Here is a 17150-nt window from a genome sequence, read left to right as displayed (position 1 = left end):
ACGACTTTTTTTGCAGAAAGGTCTAGAGACAATTAGGACTATATGTAGGCGGTATGTCTGACATTTGCAGCACCTAGGCTTTCTAACTTTAGTCTTCCCAGGAAGATATAGGTATGATAGAACTGAGGGACTGACATGTGCTTCCTTCTATGGCGGGGAATAGACTACCTCTAAATGATCAGCTCCACCACTAATCACAGGTTGGCTAGGAGTCCAATTATAGACTAGATTCCTGTTCAGCTGTACAAATGAAATGTAAGGCACAGAATGGTGCAATACATGTTAGAACAGTTCATTGTCTACAAGCTGTAGAACTGTAGTATGTGCATACAATGGCAGACCAATCCAGAGAGATGCATACAGTAGCTAGGTGGTGTACATTCATTTACTCCAGAGGCCATGTTGGCCATGTTTTAATACACAGTTTAGAGATTTTTTGTTTATCTTATTTGGTGCTACATTAGTATTTTATTGATTGTATGCTCTGTAGTATTTGTAATTGATTATAGGTTGGTGAGTTTTGTTCTTTTTGACCTTTTGACTGATATTGAGTAGGAATTAGACGTTTTTAGTCACTATATGTCCTATTCGGTGACTTGGTAATCTGACCTTTACCTGTTTTTTTTACTATTCTGTTTACTGCTGATTTTGTACTATGCTACCCTCCTAGTTTGACCCTTGTTGCTCTGACTTTTGTACCACACTCCCCTCTAGGTTTTGACTCTCTTTAGCTTGTCTTTGGGTTACAGTTTGTCCGGCGATTTGTCCATATGTTGCTGACATGGCCTGTCTTACTTCTCTGATGCCCCATGTACTTAGTGTGGGCTGATGTTTTAGGCTGATCATCCAAGTAGGTAGGGACAGTGGTTTAGGGCAAACGCAGATATGCACTGCTACAATTGCTGAAGTGGCAGATAACATGGACAATAGATTCCTATAACGTGTCATACAGTCTCCCTCTCCCCAGTCATAAATAGCTGATACCAGCAAGCAACAGAGCCCCCCCCCCCCCCCTTCTTTAGTCACCTCTGCTGGAGGCATCAGGGGAGAGATAAGCTTATACCTCCCCCAATGCTATGACCTCTGTAGAAGCAGATACAATTTCTGTAGCAGTCAGATCAGCACTATAGTATTTAGGTTAATCAGCCCAAAATATTATACAGATTCCTACCCATGGTGGCATCTTAAGGCCCTTGTTACATTGGGACAAGGATCTGGCAAATTAGTGTTTTTAGGAATGCTTGTTTCTGATAATTAGCCTATGTAAAAGGGTGATCAGCTGACAAACAAGCTTTCTAAGGCCATTTAAATTATCGCTATTGGCCACAAGGACACAGGTTCCTCCATCTACTTTATGACTATTGTAGTTTCTAAGTGTTGCGATAATCCCTGATTTATGACATGCCATAAAGTGAGGACATTACTGAGGGTTCTGTATCTCTAGACCATGGATCTGGGCTCAGTGGACATATCATATTGCTGCCGCCATTCCTGACATCCACCACACACAAGAGGCGGCTTCTAGTGATGACATTTATGGATTTTACTAACAGTCGGGGACATTTTCTCTCCACATTCACAATCTACAGATTTTATACTAACGCTCTATGGAGACGTCACCCACATCTCATCTTTTTTATTCTTACAGTTTGGGTGATAATGATCTACCGGACACTTCCTGCACCCAGTTGGCATCTGCAATAAGGAATAACTCCTCCCTGAAGAGATTTGGCCTCTATAATAACCGTCTGTATGGTCCTAACTTCAGGGACTTGATGGACGCTCTGTCCAGTCCAGACTGCAGGATAGAGGAATTACAGTAAGTATAAGAGATGTGTACAGGACTGAGACATGTGGGGACAAGTTATACATGGATTTTATTCTATTTTATGCTCCGCACCATTGTTATGTCTAAGAGATAAACTGCTGACTGCACCTTGATATGTGACGTCTCTACTGATGTCTGACTGTCTCGTCTTATATCACTCTATATGTAGAGAATAGGGTTGTAATTGCGGTTGCGGGTGCGGCCCTAACTTCACAGTCTGAATATGCCCCATATCAAGCATTATAAACCAAAAATAAGGGCACTATGATATGGGCTATTGATAAACAAAATCTCTAGTGTCATATAATAGCACCAATATGATAACCCAAGAGATAACACTGAGACAGAAGGTAAGGTACAAAAAGTGTACAGTGGTCCCTCAACATACAATGGTAATTCGTTCCAAACGATCCATCGTTTGTCGAATCCATCGTATGTTGGGGGATCCGTGCAATGTAAAGTATAGGAAGCTGTACTCACCTGTCCCCGCCGCTCCGGACCGCGTCCTCACCGCTCCCGATGCTGTCCCAGGGGCTCCCGATGCTGTCCCGCTGCTCCGGCGTCTTCTTCAGGATCCTCCTTCTTTTTCCGCATCTTCTCCGGTGTCCAGGCTTCGCTTTCTGGTGACGTTATTACGTTGTTGCGGCGAGACGGCGGCGTAGCAACGTAATAACGACACCGGAAAGCGAGGCCCAGACCCTGGATAAGATGCAGAAGACGCCGGAGGATCGCGAAGTGGACCCGGAGCAGCAGGGATAGCTAAGTAAACCTGTCCGGGATGCTTAAACTGCTATCCAACAGCAGCTTAAGCATTTTGCGCTGTTGGATAGCAGTTAATGCGATGGCCCCGACATATAAAAGCATCGAATGTCAATTTGATCATATGTCGGGGCCATCGCATGTCGGGGGGGGGGGGGGGGGTTACTGTATAAGCTTTATTGATAGTGACAATAATAAAATCAAATAAAATGGAACAACAGCAGACAGACTACTACGGCATCTGAACAAGGGCCAAAGAAAGGGTGGGACTGCAATACATCAAAAGATGGGTTTACCAGAGTAACCCCAAAGCTGTTGTATACATACTTAAAGGAGTATAGATAAAAAGTATAAAAGCATACTAGCAAAATTATACCTATATATGTAAACGTATACCCAGAGATATTTGGACTATTAGTCAGATATTGCACACTGCCCAGAAAGACGTACCCGCACAAAGGAAAATGATGTATGCAGTTAACTGGATTGAGAATGTGTCACGGAGTGAAACATCAAGGAAGTGAGATTTTTTTTTACAGGCAGTATAAGAAATGAATAACTCACAATGGTGTGAGCTAATGTGACTGGAGATTTCTGTTAAAAACGAGACTCGTCCCTTTTACACAACGCTGTGGACGGCTTGCTTTCAGTCATTATGTCCTGCAGTTCTGCTGAGCGCCTTCTTTAAAGGGTACCTCTCATCAAAAAAACTTTTGATATATTATAGATTAATGTATGCAGAATAACTTTACAATTGCATGTTATTAAAAAATATGCTTCTTTCTATTTAATTTTCCACTTTGAAGAAATGACCACTAGGGGTCTCCCTACCAGTCATGGCAGCAAGCATTTCAGACTCATGCTGGAGTCCTAAACACTACGAGCTGCCAGTCTGCTTTGTTCACAAAGGAGAACACTCAGAGCTGCCAGCCTGCTTTGTTCACAGCCTGTTCGGCTGTGAACAAAGCAGGCTGGCAGCTCTGAGTGTTTAGGACTCCAGCATGAGTCAGAAATGCTTGCTGACAGGACTGATCAGGAAAAATACAATAGAAAGAAGCATATTTTTCATTAACATGCTATTGGAAAGTTATTCAACATTCATTAATCTAAAATATATCAAAAGTTTATTTGATGAGAGGTCCCCTTTAAAGGAACGTATTCATACATCTGTCGTTATTCTTACAGATTAGATTACAATGATTTACCAGACACTTCCTGCACCCAGTTGGCATCTGTAGTAAGGAATAACCCGTCTCTGAAAATGCTTGGACTTTCCATGAACCGTCTGTCTGGTCCTCACTTCAGGGACTTGGTGGACGCTCTGTCCAGTCCAGACTGCAGGATAGAGACATTACAGTGAGTATAAGAGATGTGTACAGGACTGAGACATGTGGGGACAAGTTATACATGGATTTTATTCTATTTTATGCTGCGCACCATTGTTATGTCTATGAGATAAACTGCTGACTGCATCTTGATATGTGACGTCTCTCCTGATGTCTGACTGTCTCGTCTCCTCATATCACTTCTCTATTACCTAAGGTTGGGAACACGTCCTCACACAGCTATAACTGACCACATACACAAGGGGCACCTACCATAAGTATCTATAGAAGGGTCAGGACAATCCGGTCACTGACTAACATGAGGTCAGGACTAAATCCATACACTACAAAGTCACTAATACTGAGGATTCTGTTTCTGTTCTAGCATGTGGGGCAATGGATGGTCTGAAGAGGAAAAGGAGAAAATAAGAAGGCTGGAAAGACAGAAACCAAATTGGCAAATATATTACTGACCAAACAGGATGTCGGATGTGATGAGCAGATGACAGGACATTTATGGTCAATATTCGGTGGCCCAGCTCAGCATCTCCAGCTGCTACCTGTTCGAGTTGTTGGTTTGCTGGATGCATAGAGTCGTTCTCATGCCTGTGGATGCAGGAGCCAGTACCAAGTCCTCTCCTGATGGACCTGACCTTGGTTGGCATGTCTGTGCCTCAGCCGTGCTATCCTGAGGAGACTAAAGTTAGTGAGCCTGGGTACTGCTCACTTAGGTCAGGCCTTCTACGTTTAGGTCACATTGTCATTGTTACGCCGAGCGCTCCGGGTCCCCGCTCCTCCCCGGAGCGCTCGCTACACTCCTCTCACTGCAGCGCTCCGGTCGGTTCCACGGACCCGGGGCGCTGCGATACCGCCTCTGGCCGGGATGCGATTCGCGATGCGGGTAGCGCCCGCTCGCGATGCGCACCCCGGCTCCCGTACCTGACTCGCTCTCCGTCAGTTCTGTCCCGGCGCGCGCGGCCCCGCTCCCTAGGGCGCGCGCGCGCCGGGTCTTTGCGATTTAAAGGGCCACTGCGCCGCTGATTGGCGCAGTGGTTCCAATTAGTGTTTACACCTGTGCACTTCCCTATATCACCTCACTTCCCCTTCACTCCCTCGCCGGATCTTGTTGCCTTAGTGCCAGTGAAAGCGTTTCCTTGTGTGTTCCTAGCCTGTGTTCCAGACCTCCTGCCGTTGCCCCTGACTACGATCCTTGCTGCCTGCCCCGACCTTCTGCTACGTCCGACCTTGCTTCTGTCTACTCCCTTGTACCGCGCCTATCTTCAGCAGCCAGAGAGGTTGAGCCGTTGCTAGGGGATACGACCTGGTCACTACCGCCGCAGCAAGACCATCCCGCTTTGCGGCGGGCTCTGGTGAAAACCAGTAGTGACTTAGAACCGATCCTCTAGCACGGTCCACGCCAATCCCTCTCTGGCACAGAGGATCCACTACCTGCCAGCCGGCATCGTGACAGTAGATCCGGCCATGGATCCCGCTGAAGTTCCTCTGCCAGTTGTCGCTGACCTCACCACGGTGGTCGCCCAGCAGTCACAACAGATTGCGCAACAAGGCCAACAGCTGTCTCAACTGACTGTTATGCTACAACAGTTACTACCACAGCTCCAGCAACCATCTCCTCCGCCAGCTCCTGTACCTCCCCCGCAGCGAGTGGCCGCTTCTGGACTACGACTATCCTTGCCGGATAAATTTGATGGGGACTCTAAGTTTTGCCGTGGCTTCCTTTCCCAATGTTCATTACACTTGGAGATGATGTCGGACCAGTTCCCCACTGAAAGGTCTAAGGTGGCTTTCGTAGTCAGCCTGCTGTCTGGAAAAGCCCTGGCTTGGGCCACACCGCTCTGGGACCGCAATGACCCCGTCACTGCCTCTGTACACTCCTTCTTCTCGGAAATTCGAAGTGTCTTTGAGGAACCTGCCCGAGCCTCTTCTGCTGAGACTGCCCTGTTGAACCTGGTCCAGGGTAATTCTTCCGTTGGCGAGTATGCCGTACAATTCCGTACTCTTGCTTCTGAATTATCCTGGAACAATGAGGCCCTCTGCGCGACCTTTAAAAAAGGCCTATCCAGCAACATTAAAGATGTTCTGGCCGCACGAGAAATGCCTGCTAATCTTCATGAACTTATTCACCTAGCCACTCGCATTGACATGCGTTTTTCCGAAAGGCGTCAGGAGCTCCGCCAAGATATGGACTCTGTTCGCACGAGGCGTTTCTTCTCCTCGGCTCCTCTCTCCTCTGGTTCCCTGCAATCTGTTCCTGTGCCTCCCGCCGTGGAGGCTATGCAGGTCGACCGGTCTCGCCTGACATCTCAAGAGAGGACACGACGCCGCATGGAGAACCTCTGCCTGTACTGTGCTAGTACCGAACACTTCCTGAGGGATTGTCCTATCCGCCCTCCCCGCCTGGAAAGACGTACCCTGACTCCGCACAAAGGTGAGACAATCCTTGATGTCCACTCTGCTTCTCCACGTCTTACTGTGCCTGTGCAGATGTCTGCCTCTGCCTTCTCCTTCTCTTCTGTGGCCTTCTTGGACTCTGGATCTGCAGGAAATTTTATTTTGGCCTCTCTCGTCAACAGGTTCAACATCCCAGTGACCAGTCTCACCAGACCCCTTTACATCAATTGTATAAACAATGAAAGATTGGACTGTTCCATACGTTTCCGCACGGAGCCCCTTCTAATGAGCATCGGATCTCATCACGAGAGGATTGAACTTTTGGTCCTCCCCAATTGCACCTCGGAAATTCTCCTTGGACTTCCCTGGCTTCAACTTCATTCCCCAACCCTGGATTGGTCCACTGGGGAGATCAAGAGTTGGGGGCCCTCTTGTTCCAAGGACTGTCTAAAACCGGTTCCCAGTAACCCTTGCCGTAACTCTCTGCTTCCTCCAGTAACCGGTCTCCCTAAGGCCTATATGGACTTCGCGGATGTTTTCTGCAAAAAACAAGCGGAGACTCTACCTCCTCACAGGCCTTATGATTGTCCTATCGACCTCCTCCCGGGCACTACTCCACCCCGGGGCAGAATTTATCCTCTCTCTGCCCCAGAGACTCTTGCCATGTCTGAATACGTCCAGGAGAATCTAAAAAAGGGCTTTATCCGTAAATCCTCCTCTCCTGCCGGAGCCGGATTTTTCTTTGTGTCCAAAAAAGATGGCTCTCTACGTCCTTGCATTGACTACCGCGGACTTAATAAAATCACGGTTAAGAACCGCTACCCCTTACCCCTCATCTCTGAACTCTTTGATCGCCTCCAAGGTGCCCACATCTTTACTAAATTGGACTTAAGAGGCGCCTATAACCTCATCCGCATCAGAGAGGGGGATGAGTGGAAAACAGCATTTAACACCAGAGATGGACACTTTGAGTATCTGGTCATGCCCTTTGGCCTGTGCAACGCCCCTGCTGTCTTCCAAGACTTTGTTAATGAAATTTTTCGTGATCTGTTATACTCCTGTGTTGTGGTATATCTTGATGATATCCTAATTTTTTCGGCCAATCTAGAAGAACACCGCCAGCATGTCCGTATGGTTCTTCAGAGACTTCGTGACAATCAACTCTATGCTAAAATTGAGAAATGTCTGTTTGAATGCCAATCTCTTCCTTTTCTAGGATACTTGGTCTCTGGCCAGGGACTACAAATGGATCCAGATAAACTCTCTGCCGTCTTAGATTGGCCACGCCCCTCCGGACTCCGTGCCATCCAACGTTTTTTGGGGTTCGCCAATTATTACAGGCAATTTATTCCACATTTTTCTACCATTGTGGCTCCTATTGTGGCTTTAACCAAAAAAAATGCCGATCCCAAGTCTTGGCCTCCTCAAGCGGAAGACGCCTTTAAACGACTCAAGTCTGCCTTCTCTTCGGCTCCCGTGCTCTCCAGACCTGACCCATCTAAACCCTTCCTATTGGAGGTTGATGCCTCCTCAGTGGGAGCTGGAGCTGTCCTTCTACAAAAAAACTCTTCCGGGCATGCTGTTACTTGTGGGTTTTTTTCTAGGACCTTCTCTCCGGCGGAGAGGAACTACTCCATCGGGGATCGAGAGCTTCTAGCCATTAAATTAGCACTTGAGGAATGGAGGCATCTGCTGGAGGGATCAAGATTTCCAGTTATTATTTACACCGATCACAAGAACCTCTCATACCTCGAGTCTGCCCAACGGCTGAATCCTCGTCAGGCCAGGTGGTCTCTGTTCTTTGCCCGATTTAATTTTGAAATTCACTTTCGGCCTGCTGATAAGAACATTAGGGCCGATGCTCTCTCTCGTTCCTCAGATGCTTCTGAAATTGAACTCTCCCCTCAACACATCATTCCTCCTGACTGCCTGATTTCCACTTCTCCAGCCTCCATCAGGCAAACTCCTCCAGGAAAGACCTTTGTTTCTCCACGCCAACGCCTCGGAATCCTCAAATGGGGTCACTCCTCCCATCTCGCAGGTCATGCGGGCATCAAGAAATCTGTGCAACTCATCTCTCGCTTCTATTGGTGGCCGACTCTAGAGACTGATGTGGTGGACTTTGTGCGAGCCTGCACTATCTGTGCCCGGGATAAGACTCCTCGCCAGAAGCCCGCTGGTTTTCTTCTTCCTCTGCCTGTTCCCGAACAACCTTGGTCTCTGATTGGTATGGATTTTATTACTGACTTACCCCCATCCCATGGCAACACTGTTATTTGGGTGGTCGTTGATCGATTCTCCAAAATGGCACATTTCATCCCTCTTCCTGGTCTCCCTTCAGCGCCTCAGTTGGCTAAACAATTTTTTGTACACATTTTTCGTCTTCACGGGTTGCCTACGCAGATCGTCTCGGATAGAGGCGTCCAATTTGTGTCTAAATTCTGGAGGGCTCTCTGTAAACAACTCAAGATTAAATTAAATTTTTCTTCTGCATACCATCCTCAATCCAATGGACAAGTAGAAAGAATTAACCAGATCTTGGGTGACTATTTACGACATTTTGTTTCCTCCCGCCAGGATGACTGGGCAGATCTTCTACCTTGGGCCGAATTCTCGTATAATTTCAGAATCTCTGAATCTTCCTCCAAATCCCCGTTTTTCGTGGTGTACGGCCGTCACCCTCTTCCCCCCCTCCCTACCCCCTTGCCCTCTGGTCTGCCCGCTGTGGATGAAATTTCTCGTGATCTTTCCATCATATGGAGAGAGACCCAAAATTCTCTCTTACAGGCTTCTTCACGCATGAAGAGATTCGCGGATAAGAAAAGAAGAGCTCCTCCCATTTTTTCCCCTGGAGACAAGGTATGGCTCTCCGCCAAATATGTCCGCTTCCGTGTCCCTAGCTATAAGTTGGGACCACGCTATCTTGGTCCTTTCAAGATTTTGCGCCAGATTAATCCTGTCTCTTACAAACTTCTTCTTCCTCCTTCTCTTCGTATTCCTAATGCCTTTCATGTTTCTCTTCTTAAACCACTTATCATTAACCGTTTCTCTCCCAAATCTGTTCCCCCCACTCCTGTCTCCGGCTCCTCGGACATCTTCTCCGTCAAAGAAATTTTAGCATCTAAAAAGGTCAGAGGGAAAACCTTCTTTTTAGTGGATTGGGAGGGTTGTGGTCCTGAAGAGAGGTCCTGGGAACCTGAGGACAATATCCTGGACAAAAGTCTGGTCCTCAGGTTCTCAGGCTCCAAGAAGAGGGGGAGACCCAAGGGGGGGGGTACTGTTACGCCGAGCGCTCCGGGTCCCCGCTCCTCCCCGGAGCGCTCGCTACACTCCTCTCACTGCAGCGCTCCGGTCGGTTCCACGGACCCGGGGCGCTGCGATACCGCCTCTGGCCGGGATGCGATTCGCGATGCGGGTAGCGCCCGCTCGCGATGCGCACCCCGGCTCCCGTACCTGACTCGCTCTCCGTCAGTTCTGTCCCGGCGCGCGCGGCCCCGCTCCCTAGGGCGCGCGCGCGCCGGGTCTTTGCGATTTAAAGGGCCACTGCGCCGCTGATTGGCGCAGTGGTTCCAATTAGTGTTTACACCTGTGCACTTCCCTATATCACCTCACTTCCCCTTCACTCCCTCGCCGGATCTTGTTGCCTTAGTGCCAGTGAAAGCGTTTCCTTGTGTGTTCCTAGCCTGTGTTCCAGACCTCCTGCCGTTGCCCCTGACTACGATCCTTGCTGCCTGCCCCGACCTTCTGCTACGTCCGACCTTGCTTCTGTCTACTCCCTTGTACCGCGCCTATCTTCAGCAGCCAGAGAGGTTGAGCCGTTGCTAGGGGATACGACCTGGTCACTACCGCCGCAGCAAGACCATCCCGCTTTGCGGCGGGCTCTGGTGAAAACCAGTAGTGACTTAGAACCGATCCTCTAGCACGGTCCACGCCAATCCCTCTCTGGCACAGAGGATCCACTACCTGCCAGCCGGCATCGTGACAGTCATGAGTCCTGTCTGTTACCAATTAGTTTCTGAATCCTGTGCTGGCCCTGAGGTGGGGATAGTTTTCTACAGTCTTCAGTCTTAGCCCCAAGAGGGATTTCTTCAAGCAAGAATAATACTGAACAAGGGCCTTGCTGCTGTTTCACTTGATCTCTTATTGGCCTCTGGTCTAACCAGTGCCAAACTGTCTGCCAAGTTACAGGGGATTTTCCTGGATACGCTTCTCCGAGTGCCATGTCACAGATTTCTACAAAACTGTCTGTAAGGTGGAGCCCTTAGTCTGCATTTCCGCATGGTTAATTCCCCCCCCTGCCCCCCCCCCCCCCCCCCAGTGCAGATCCTTGTCCAGTAGTTTCAGTTAATGAGCTTGAGTGTTAGAACTTTTACATCAGTCTACACCTGTTTTAGATTAGATTTTTTTTCTTTTTCCCCTTTTCCTTTTAGTATACGAGGAAACAGTTCATATACCATAATTATTGAACAGCATTTTTTGTATGCACTGTTTTTGTAAAACTTGCAAAATAATAATAATAAAAAAAGACACATTTATGAACACAGGCCAAAGCACTAAAGATGTATTTCTTCCAAACTGTGGTGTCCCAGTACGGGATATGGTCCCTAATGGTCCTTCTGTCCCGTCAGGTTGAGTCCCTGTCTGTCTCCGGGGCTCTCCTGCAGTTTCTCCCCCTGTGTATATAGGTTTCCCGTAAAGGGTTTTCACATAATGAGTAAAGGACCTTTATTGTTAGTTACATGATTATGTTTGTCACATGTTTAGGTCATATGATTGTTACTCAGAGAATCCAGTGACCAGGTGACCTATGGGCTCCTTGCACAGCCCCCCTATATAACAAGGGGAGGGGCTGCAATCTCCCTCTTCTGCTGTATGCTGAGGTCCAGTGCAGTCGTCTTAGAGTGTGTCCGGAGCATTGGAGGCCTCAAGCCTAAAGTCTGCAGCCACCTATCAATTGCAAGTAAGATAAAGTCATCTAATTGTCAGTCATCACGTCAGTCAAGTCTACTGTCTATTCAATATGGCCTGCAATATAGTCAGTCAAGTCCCTGCAAGTCCCACAAAGCCTGCGAGGTCCCCTTTGTCACTGGCCACTTATCTGGGATAATAGCTGATCTGCATAGACTGTACCATCTGTCTTACCTCAGTAAAAGCTACCGTTACCCTTAACCTGGCCTTCGACTCTTTATTGCCCCTGCTTGACCTAGAACTAGTGGTACTACGTTCGGGTGGTTATGTAAACCACGCCCTGGCATCATGAACGCGAAGGGGTTAATACCATCTACCCCTTGGGCACTAACATCTGCCCCGTATCTACCTCACTACACCCGTGGCTCACCACAAAACTATCTACGAAATCAGCAATATTTAAAGGGACAGTGACTAAATTCTTCTTCTCCTGACACCTAATATGTATTACTTCAAAGCTGTACTGTTTCAAGCTAAACTTAACTTTATAACAAGACAGGAGACTCACATTATGCTAAATTCTTTCTTTACTGAATTAATAGCAGCAAACAAAGAGTTAATAAACAGTTAACAAGAAAAAAGTTGAAGCAGTACATTAAGTCCAGTATTTAATCAGTAATGGTACAGTCCAGGTGAATATAAGGACCCCTCAGGTGAAGCCACTCCTCTTTCTTTGTTGCTAATGGTTAAGATAAGTACAGTATTTTTGCTCTATATATATATATAATAATTTTCATTACGTATATTCCTTTATTGTTTTAATTAATTTTATCAGTAAAGATATTTAATCCTTTGTCAATTTCTATAAAATGTAATCCTTTTCATCCGTATTTTCTCTCATATACATATATATATATATATATATATATATATATAATGCTATATATTTCTATTCTTACCTACTTTCTTTTCCTATATTTTTCCCTGTTACTGCGTTTTTACAATTAATTGTCCAATTACCTCAGGTACAGCTCTGTGGTCACTGCTTCCTGCGCTTGGGCTGGTGACTGAAGCTCTATGCTCAATTCACAACAGACACAGGCAGCTCCATACTATAATCACCTCAGACACAGACAGCTCCACACTATAATCACCTCAGACACAGACAGCTCCATACTATAATCACCTCAGACACAGACAGCTCCACACTATAATCACCTCAGACACAGACAGCTCCATACTATAATCACCTCAGACACAGACAGCTCCACACTATAATCACCTCAGACACAGACAGCTCCACATTATAATCACCTCAGACACAGACAGCTCCATACTATAATCACCTCAGACAGCTCCACATTATAATCACCTCAGACACAGACAGCTCCACACTATAATCACCTCAGACACAGGCAGCTCCACACTATAATCACCTCAGACACAGACAGCTCCACACTATAATCACCTCAGACACAGACAGCTCCACATTATAATCACCTCAGACACAGGCAGCTCCACACTATAATCACCTCAGACACAGGCAGCTCCACATTATAATCACCTCAGACACAGGCAGCTCCACACTATAATCACCTCAGACACAGACAGCTCCACACTATAATCACCTCAGACACAGACAGCTCCACATTATAATCACCTCAGACACAGGCAGCTCCACACTATAATCACCTCAGACACAGGCAGCTCCACATTATAATCACCTCAGACACAGGCAGCTCCACACTGTAATCACCTCAGACACAGACAGCTCCACATTATAATCACCTCAGACACAGACAGCTCCACATTATAATCACCTCAGACACAGACAGCTCCACACTATAATCACCTCAGACAGCTCCACATTATAATCACCTCAGACACAGACAGCTCCACACTATAATCACCTCAGACACAGGCAGCTCCACACTATAATCACCTCAGACACAGGCAGCTCCACACTATAATCACCTCAGACACAGACAGCTCCACACTATAATCACCTCAGACACAGGCAGCTCCACACTATAATCACCTCAGACAGCTCCACACTATAATCACCTCAGACACAGACAGCTCCACATTATAATCACCTCAGACACAGACAGCTCCACACTATAATCACCTCAGACACAGACAGCTCCACTCTATAATCACCTCAGACACAGACAGCTCCACATTATAATCACCTCAGACACAGACAGCTCCACATTATAATCACCTCAGACACAGACAGCTCCACATTATAATCACCTCAGACACAGACAGCTCCACACTATAATCACCTCAGACACAGACAGCTCCACATTATAATCACCTCAGACACAGACAGCTCCACATTATAATCACCTCAGACACAGACAGCTCCACATTATAATCACCTCAGACACAGACAGCTCCACACTATAATCACCTCAGACACAGGCAGCTCCACACTATAATCACCTCAGACATAGACAGCTCCACATTATAATCACCTCAGACACAGGCAGCTCCACATTATAATCACCTCAGACACAGGCAGCTCCACACTATAATCACCTCAGACACAGACAGCTCCACACTATAATCACCTCAGACACAGACAGCTCCACACTATAATCACCTCAGACACAGGCAGCTCCACATTATAATCACCTCAGACACAGGCAGCTCCACACTATAATCACCTCAGACACAGACAGCTCCACACTATAATCACCTCAGACACAGACAGCTCCACACTATAATCACCTCAGACACAGGCAGCTCCACATTATAATCACCTCAGACACAGACAGCTCCACATTATAATCAAATCAGACACAGGCAGCTCCACACTATGATAACCTCAGACACAGACAGCTCCACATTATAATCACCTCAGACACAGACAGCTCCACACTATAATCACCTCAGACACAGACAGCTCCACACTATAATCACCTCAGACACAGGCAGCTCCACACTATGATAACCTCAGATACAGGCAGCTCCACATTATATTCACCTCAGACACAGGCAGCTCCACATTATAATCACCTCAGACACAGACAGCTCCACACTATAATCACCTCAGACACAGGCAGCTCCACACTATAATCACCTCAGACACAGGCAGCTCCACATTATAATGACCTCAGACACAGGCAGCTCCACACTTTAATCACCTCAGACACAGGCAGCTCCACACTATAATCACCTCAGACACAGGCAGCTCCCCACTATAATCACCTCAGACACAGGCAGCTCCACACTATAATCACCTCAGACACAGGCAGCTCCACATTATAATCACCTCAGACACAGGCAGCTCCACATTATATTCACCTCAGACACAGGCAGCTCCACATTATAATCACCTCAGACACAGGCAGCTCCACACTATAATCACCTCAGACACAGGCAGCTCCACACTATAATCACCTAAGACACAGGCAGCTCCACACTATAATCACATAAGACACAGACAGCTCCACACTATAATCACCTCAGACACAGGCAGCTCCACACTATAATCACCTCAGACACAGACAGCTCCACATTATAATCACCTCAGACACAGGCAGCTACACATTATAATCACCTCAGACACAGGCAGCTCCACATTATAATCACCTAAGACACAGGCAGCTCCACACTATAATCACCTCAGACACAGGCAGCTCCACACTATAATCACCTCAGACACAGGCAGCTCCACATTATAATCACCTCAGACACAGACAGCTCCCCACTATAATCACCTCAGACACAGGCAGCTCCACACTATAATCACCTCAGACACAGGCAGCTCCACACTATAATCACCTCAGACACAGGCAGCTCCACACTATAATCACCTCAGACACAGGCAGCTCCACACTATAATCACCTCAGACACAGACAGCTCCACACTATAATAACCTCAGACATAGGCAGCTCCACACTATAATCACCTCAGACACAGGCAGCTCCACACTATAATCACCTCAGACACAGGCAGCTCCACATTATAATCACCTCAGACACAGGCAGCTCCACATTATATTCACCTCAGACACAGGCAGCTCCACACTATAATCACCTCAGACACAGACAGATCCACATTATAATCACCTCAGGCAGCTCCACATTATAATCACCTCAGACACAGGCAGCTCCACATTATATTCACCTCAGACACAGGCAGCTCCACACTATAATCACCTCAGACACAGACAGATCCACATTATAACCACCTCAGACAGCTCCACACTATAATCACCTCAGACACAGGCAGCTCCACACTATAATCACCTCAGACACAGGAAGCTCCACATTATAATCACCTCAGACACAGGCAGCTCCACATTGTAATCACCTCAGACACAGACAGCTCCACATTATAATCACCTCAGACACAGACAGCTCCACACTATAATCACCTCAGACACAGGCAGCTCCACACTATAATCACCTCAGACAGCTCCACACTATAATCACCTCAGACACAGGCAGCTCCGAACTATAATCACCTCAGACACAGGCAGCTCCACATTATAATCACCTCAGACACAGACTGCTCCACACTATAATCACCTCAGACACAGACAGCTCTGAACTATAATCACCTCAGACACAGACAGCTCCACACTATAATCACCTCAGACACAGACAGCTCCACATTATAATCACCTCAGACACAGACAGCTCCACACTATAATCACCTCAGACACAGACAGCTCCACATTATAATCACCTCAGACACAGGCAGCTCCACATTATAATCACCTCAGACACAGACAGCTCCACACTATAATCACCTAAGACACAGACAGCTCCACATTATAATCACCTCAGACACAGGCAGCTCCACATTATAATCACCTCAGACACAGGCAGCTCCACATTATAATCACCTCAGACACAGGCAGCTCCACACTATAATCACCTCAGACACAGACAGCTCCACACTATAATAACCTCAGACATAGGCAGCTCCACATTATAATCACCTCAGACACAGGCAGCTCCACACTATAATCACCTCAGACACAGGCAGCTCCACACTATAATCACCTCAGACACAGACAGCTCCACATTATAATCACCTCAGACCCAGGCAGCTCCACACTATAATCACCTCAGACACAGGCAGCTCCACATTATAATCACCTCAGACACAGACAGCTCCACATTATAATCACCTCAAACAGCTCCACACTATAATCACCTCAGACACAGGCAGCTCCACATCATAATCACCTCAGACACAGGCAGCTCCACATTATATTCACCTCAGACACAGGCAGCTCCACACTATAATCACCTCAGACACAGACAGATCCACATTATAATCACCTCAGACAGCTCCACACTATAATCACCTCAGACACAGGCAGCTCCACACTATAATCACCTCAGACACAGGAAGCTCCACATTATAATCACCTCAGACACAGGCAGCTACACATTATAATCACCTCAGACACAGGCAGCTCCACATTATAATCACCTCAGACACAGGCAGCTCCACATTATAATCACCTCAGACACAGACAGCTCCACATTATAATCACCTCAGACAGCTCCACACTATAATCACCTCAGACACAGGCAGCTCCACATTATATTCACCTCAGACACAGGCAGCTCCACACTAAAATCACCTCAGACCCAGGCAGCTCCGAACTATAATCACCTCAGACACAGACAGCTCCACACTATAATCACCTCAGACACAGACAGCTCCACACTATAATCACCTCAGACACAGACAGCTCCACACTATAATCACCTCAGACACAGGCAGCTCCGAACTATAATCACCTCAGACACAGACAGCTCCACATTATAATCACCTCAGACACAGGCAGCTCCACATTATAATCACCTCAGACACAGGCAGCTCCACACTATAATCACCTCAGACACAGACAGCTCCAGACTATAATCACCTAAGACACAGACAGCTC

General features: G+C 47.1%; 1 protein-coding gene and 1 long non-coding RNA gene across 11 annotated transcripts in view; one reads left to right on the top strand and one right to left on the bottom strand.

Annotated features, from left to right (window-relative positions):
- LOC130358174 (NACHT, LRR and PYD domains-containing protein 3-like) overlaps positions 1-4670 on the top strand; it is a 123383-nt gene extending 118713 nt beyond the window's left edge. For all 4 annotated transcript variants that reach the window (XM_056561036.1, XM_056561038.1, XM_056561035.1 and 1 more), the window contains 3 exons: positions 1649-1819; positions 3773-3943; positions 4298-4670. In XM_056561036.1, coding sequence (XP_056417011.1) covers positions 1649-1819; positions 3773-3943; positions 4298-4385 — 430 coding nt within the window. In that variant the 3' untranslated portion in view covers positions 4386-4670. The remainder of the gene's footprint in view (positions 1-1648; positions 1820-3772; positions 3944-4297) is intronic.
- LOC130358180 (uncharacterized) overlaps positions 1-17150 on the bottom strand; it is a 68686-nt gene that overhangs the window by 45897 nt on the left and 5639 nt on the right. For 5 of the 7 annotated variants that reach the window (XR_008889423.1, XR_008889425.1, XR_008889420.1 and 2 more), the window contains exons 2-3: positions 3793-3922; positions 1647-1798 (exon numbers count right to left, since the gene is read on the bottom strand). This is a non-coding gene — a long non-coding RNA (uncharacterized LOC130358180). Of the gene's footprint in view, positions 1-1646; positions 1799-3792; positions 3923-12252; positions 12293-12604; positions 12649-17150 lie in introns of those variants that run through there. The other 2 variants (XR_008889426.1, XR_008889424.1) reach the window with 2 other exon arrangements.

The sequence above is a fragment of the Hyla sarda genome, chromosome 2, assembly GCF_029499605.1.
Source record: "Hyla sarda isolate aHylSar1 chromosome 2, aHylSar1.hap1, whole genome shotgun sequence".
NCBI classification, from domain to species: domain Eukaryota; kingdom Metazoa; phylum Chordata; class Amphibia; order Anura; family Hylidae; genus Hyla; species Hyla sarda.
Note: the sequence above shows the minus strand (reverse complement) of the source record. Positions and strands in the feature narration are given on the sequence as shown.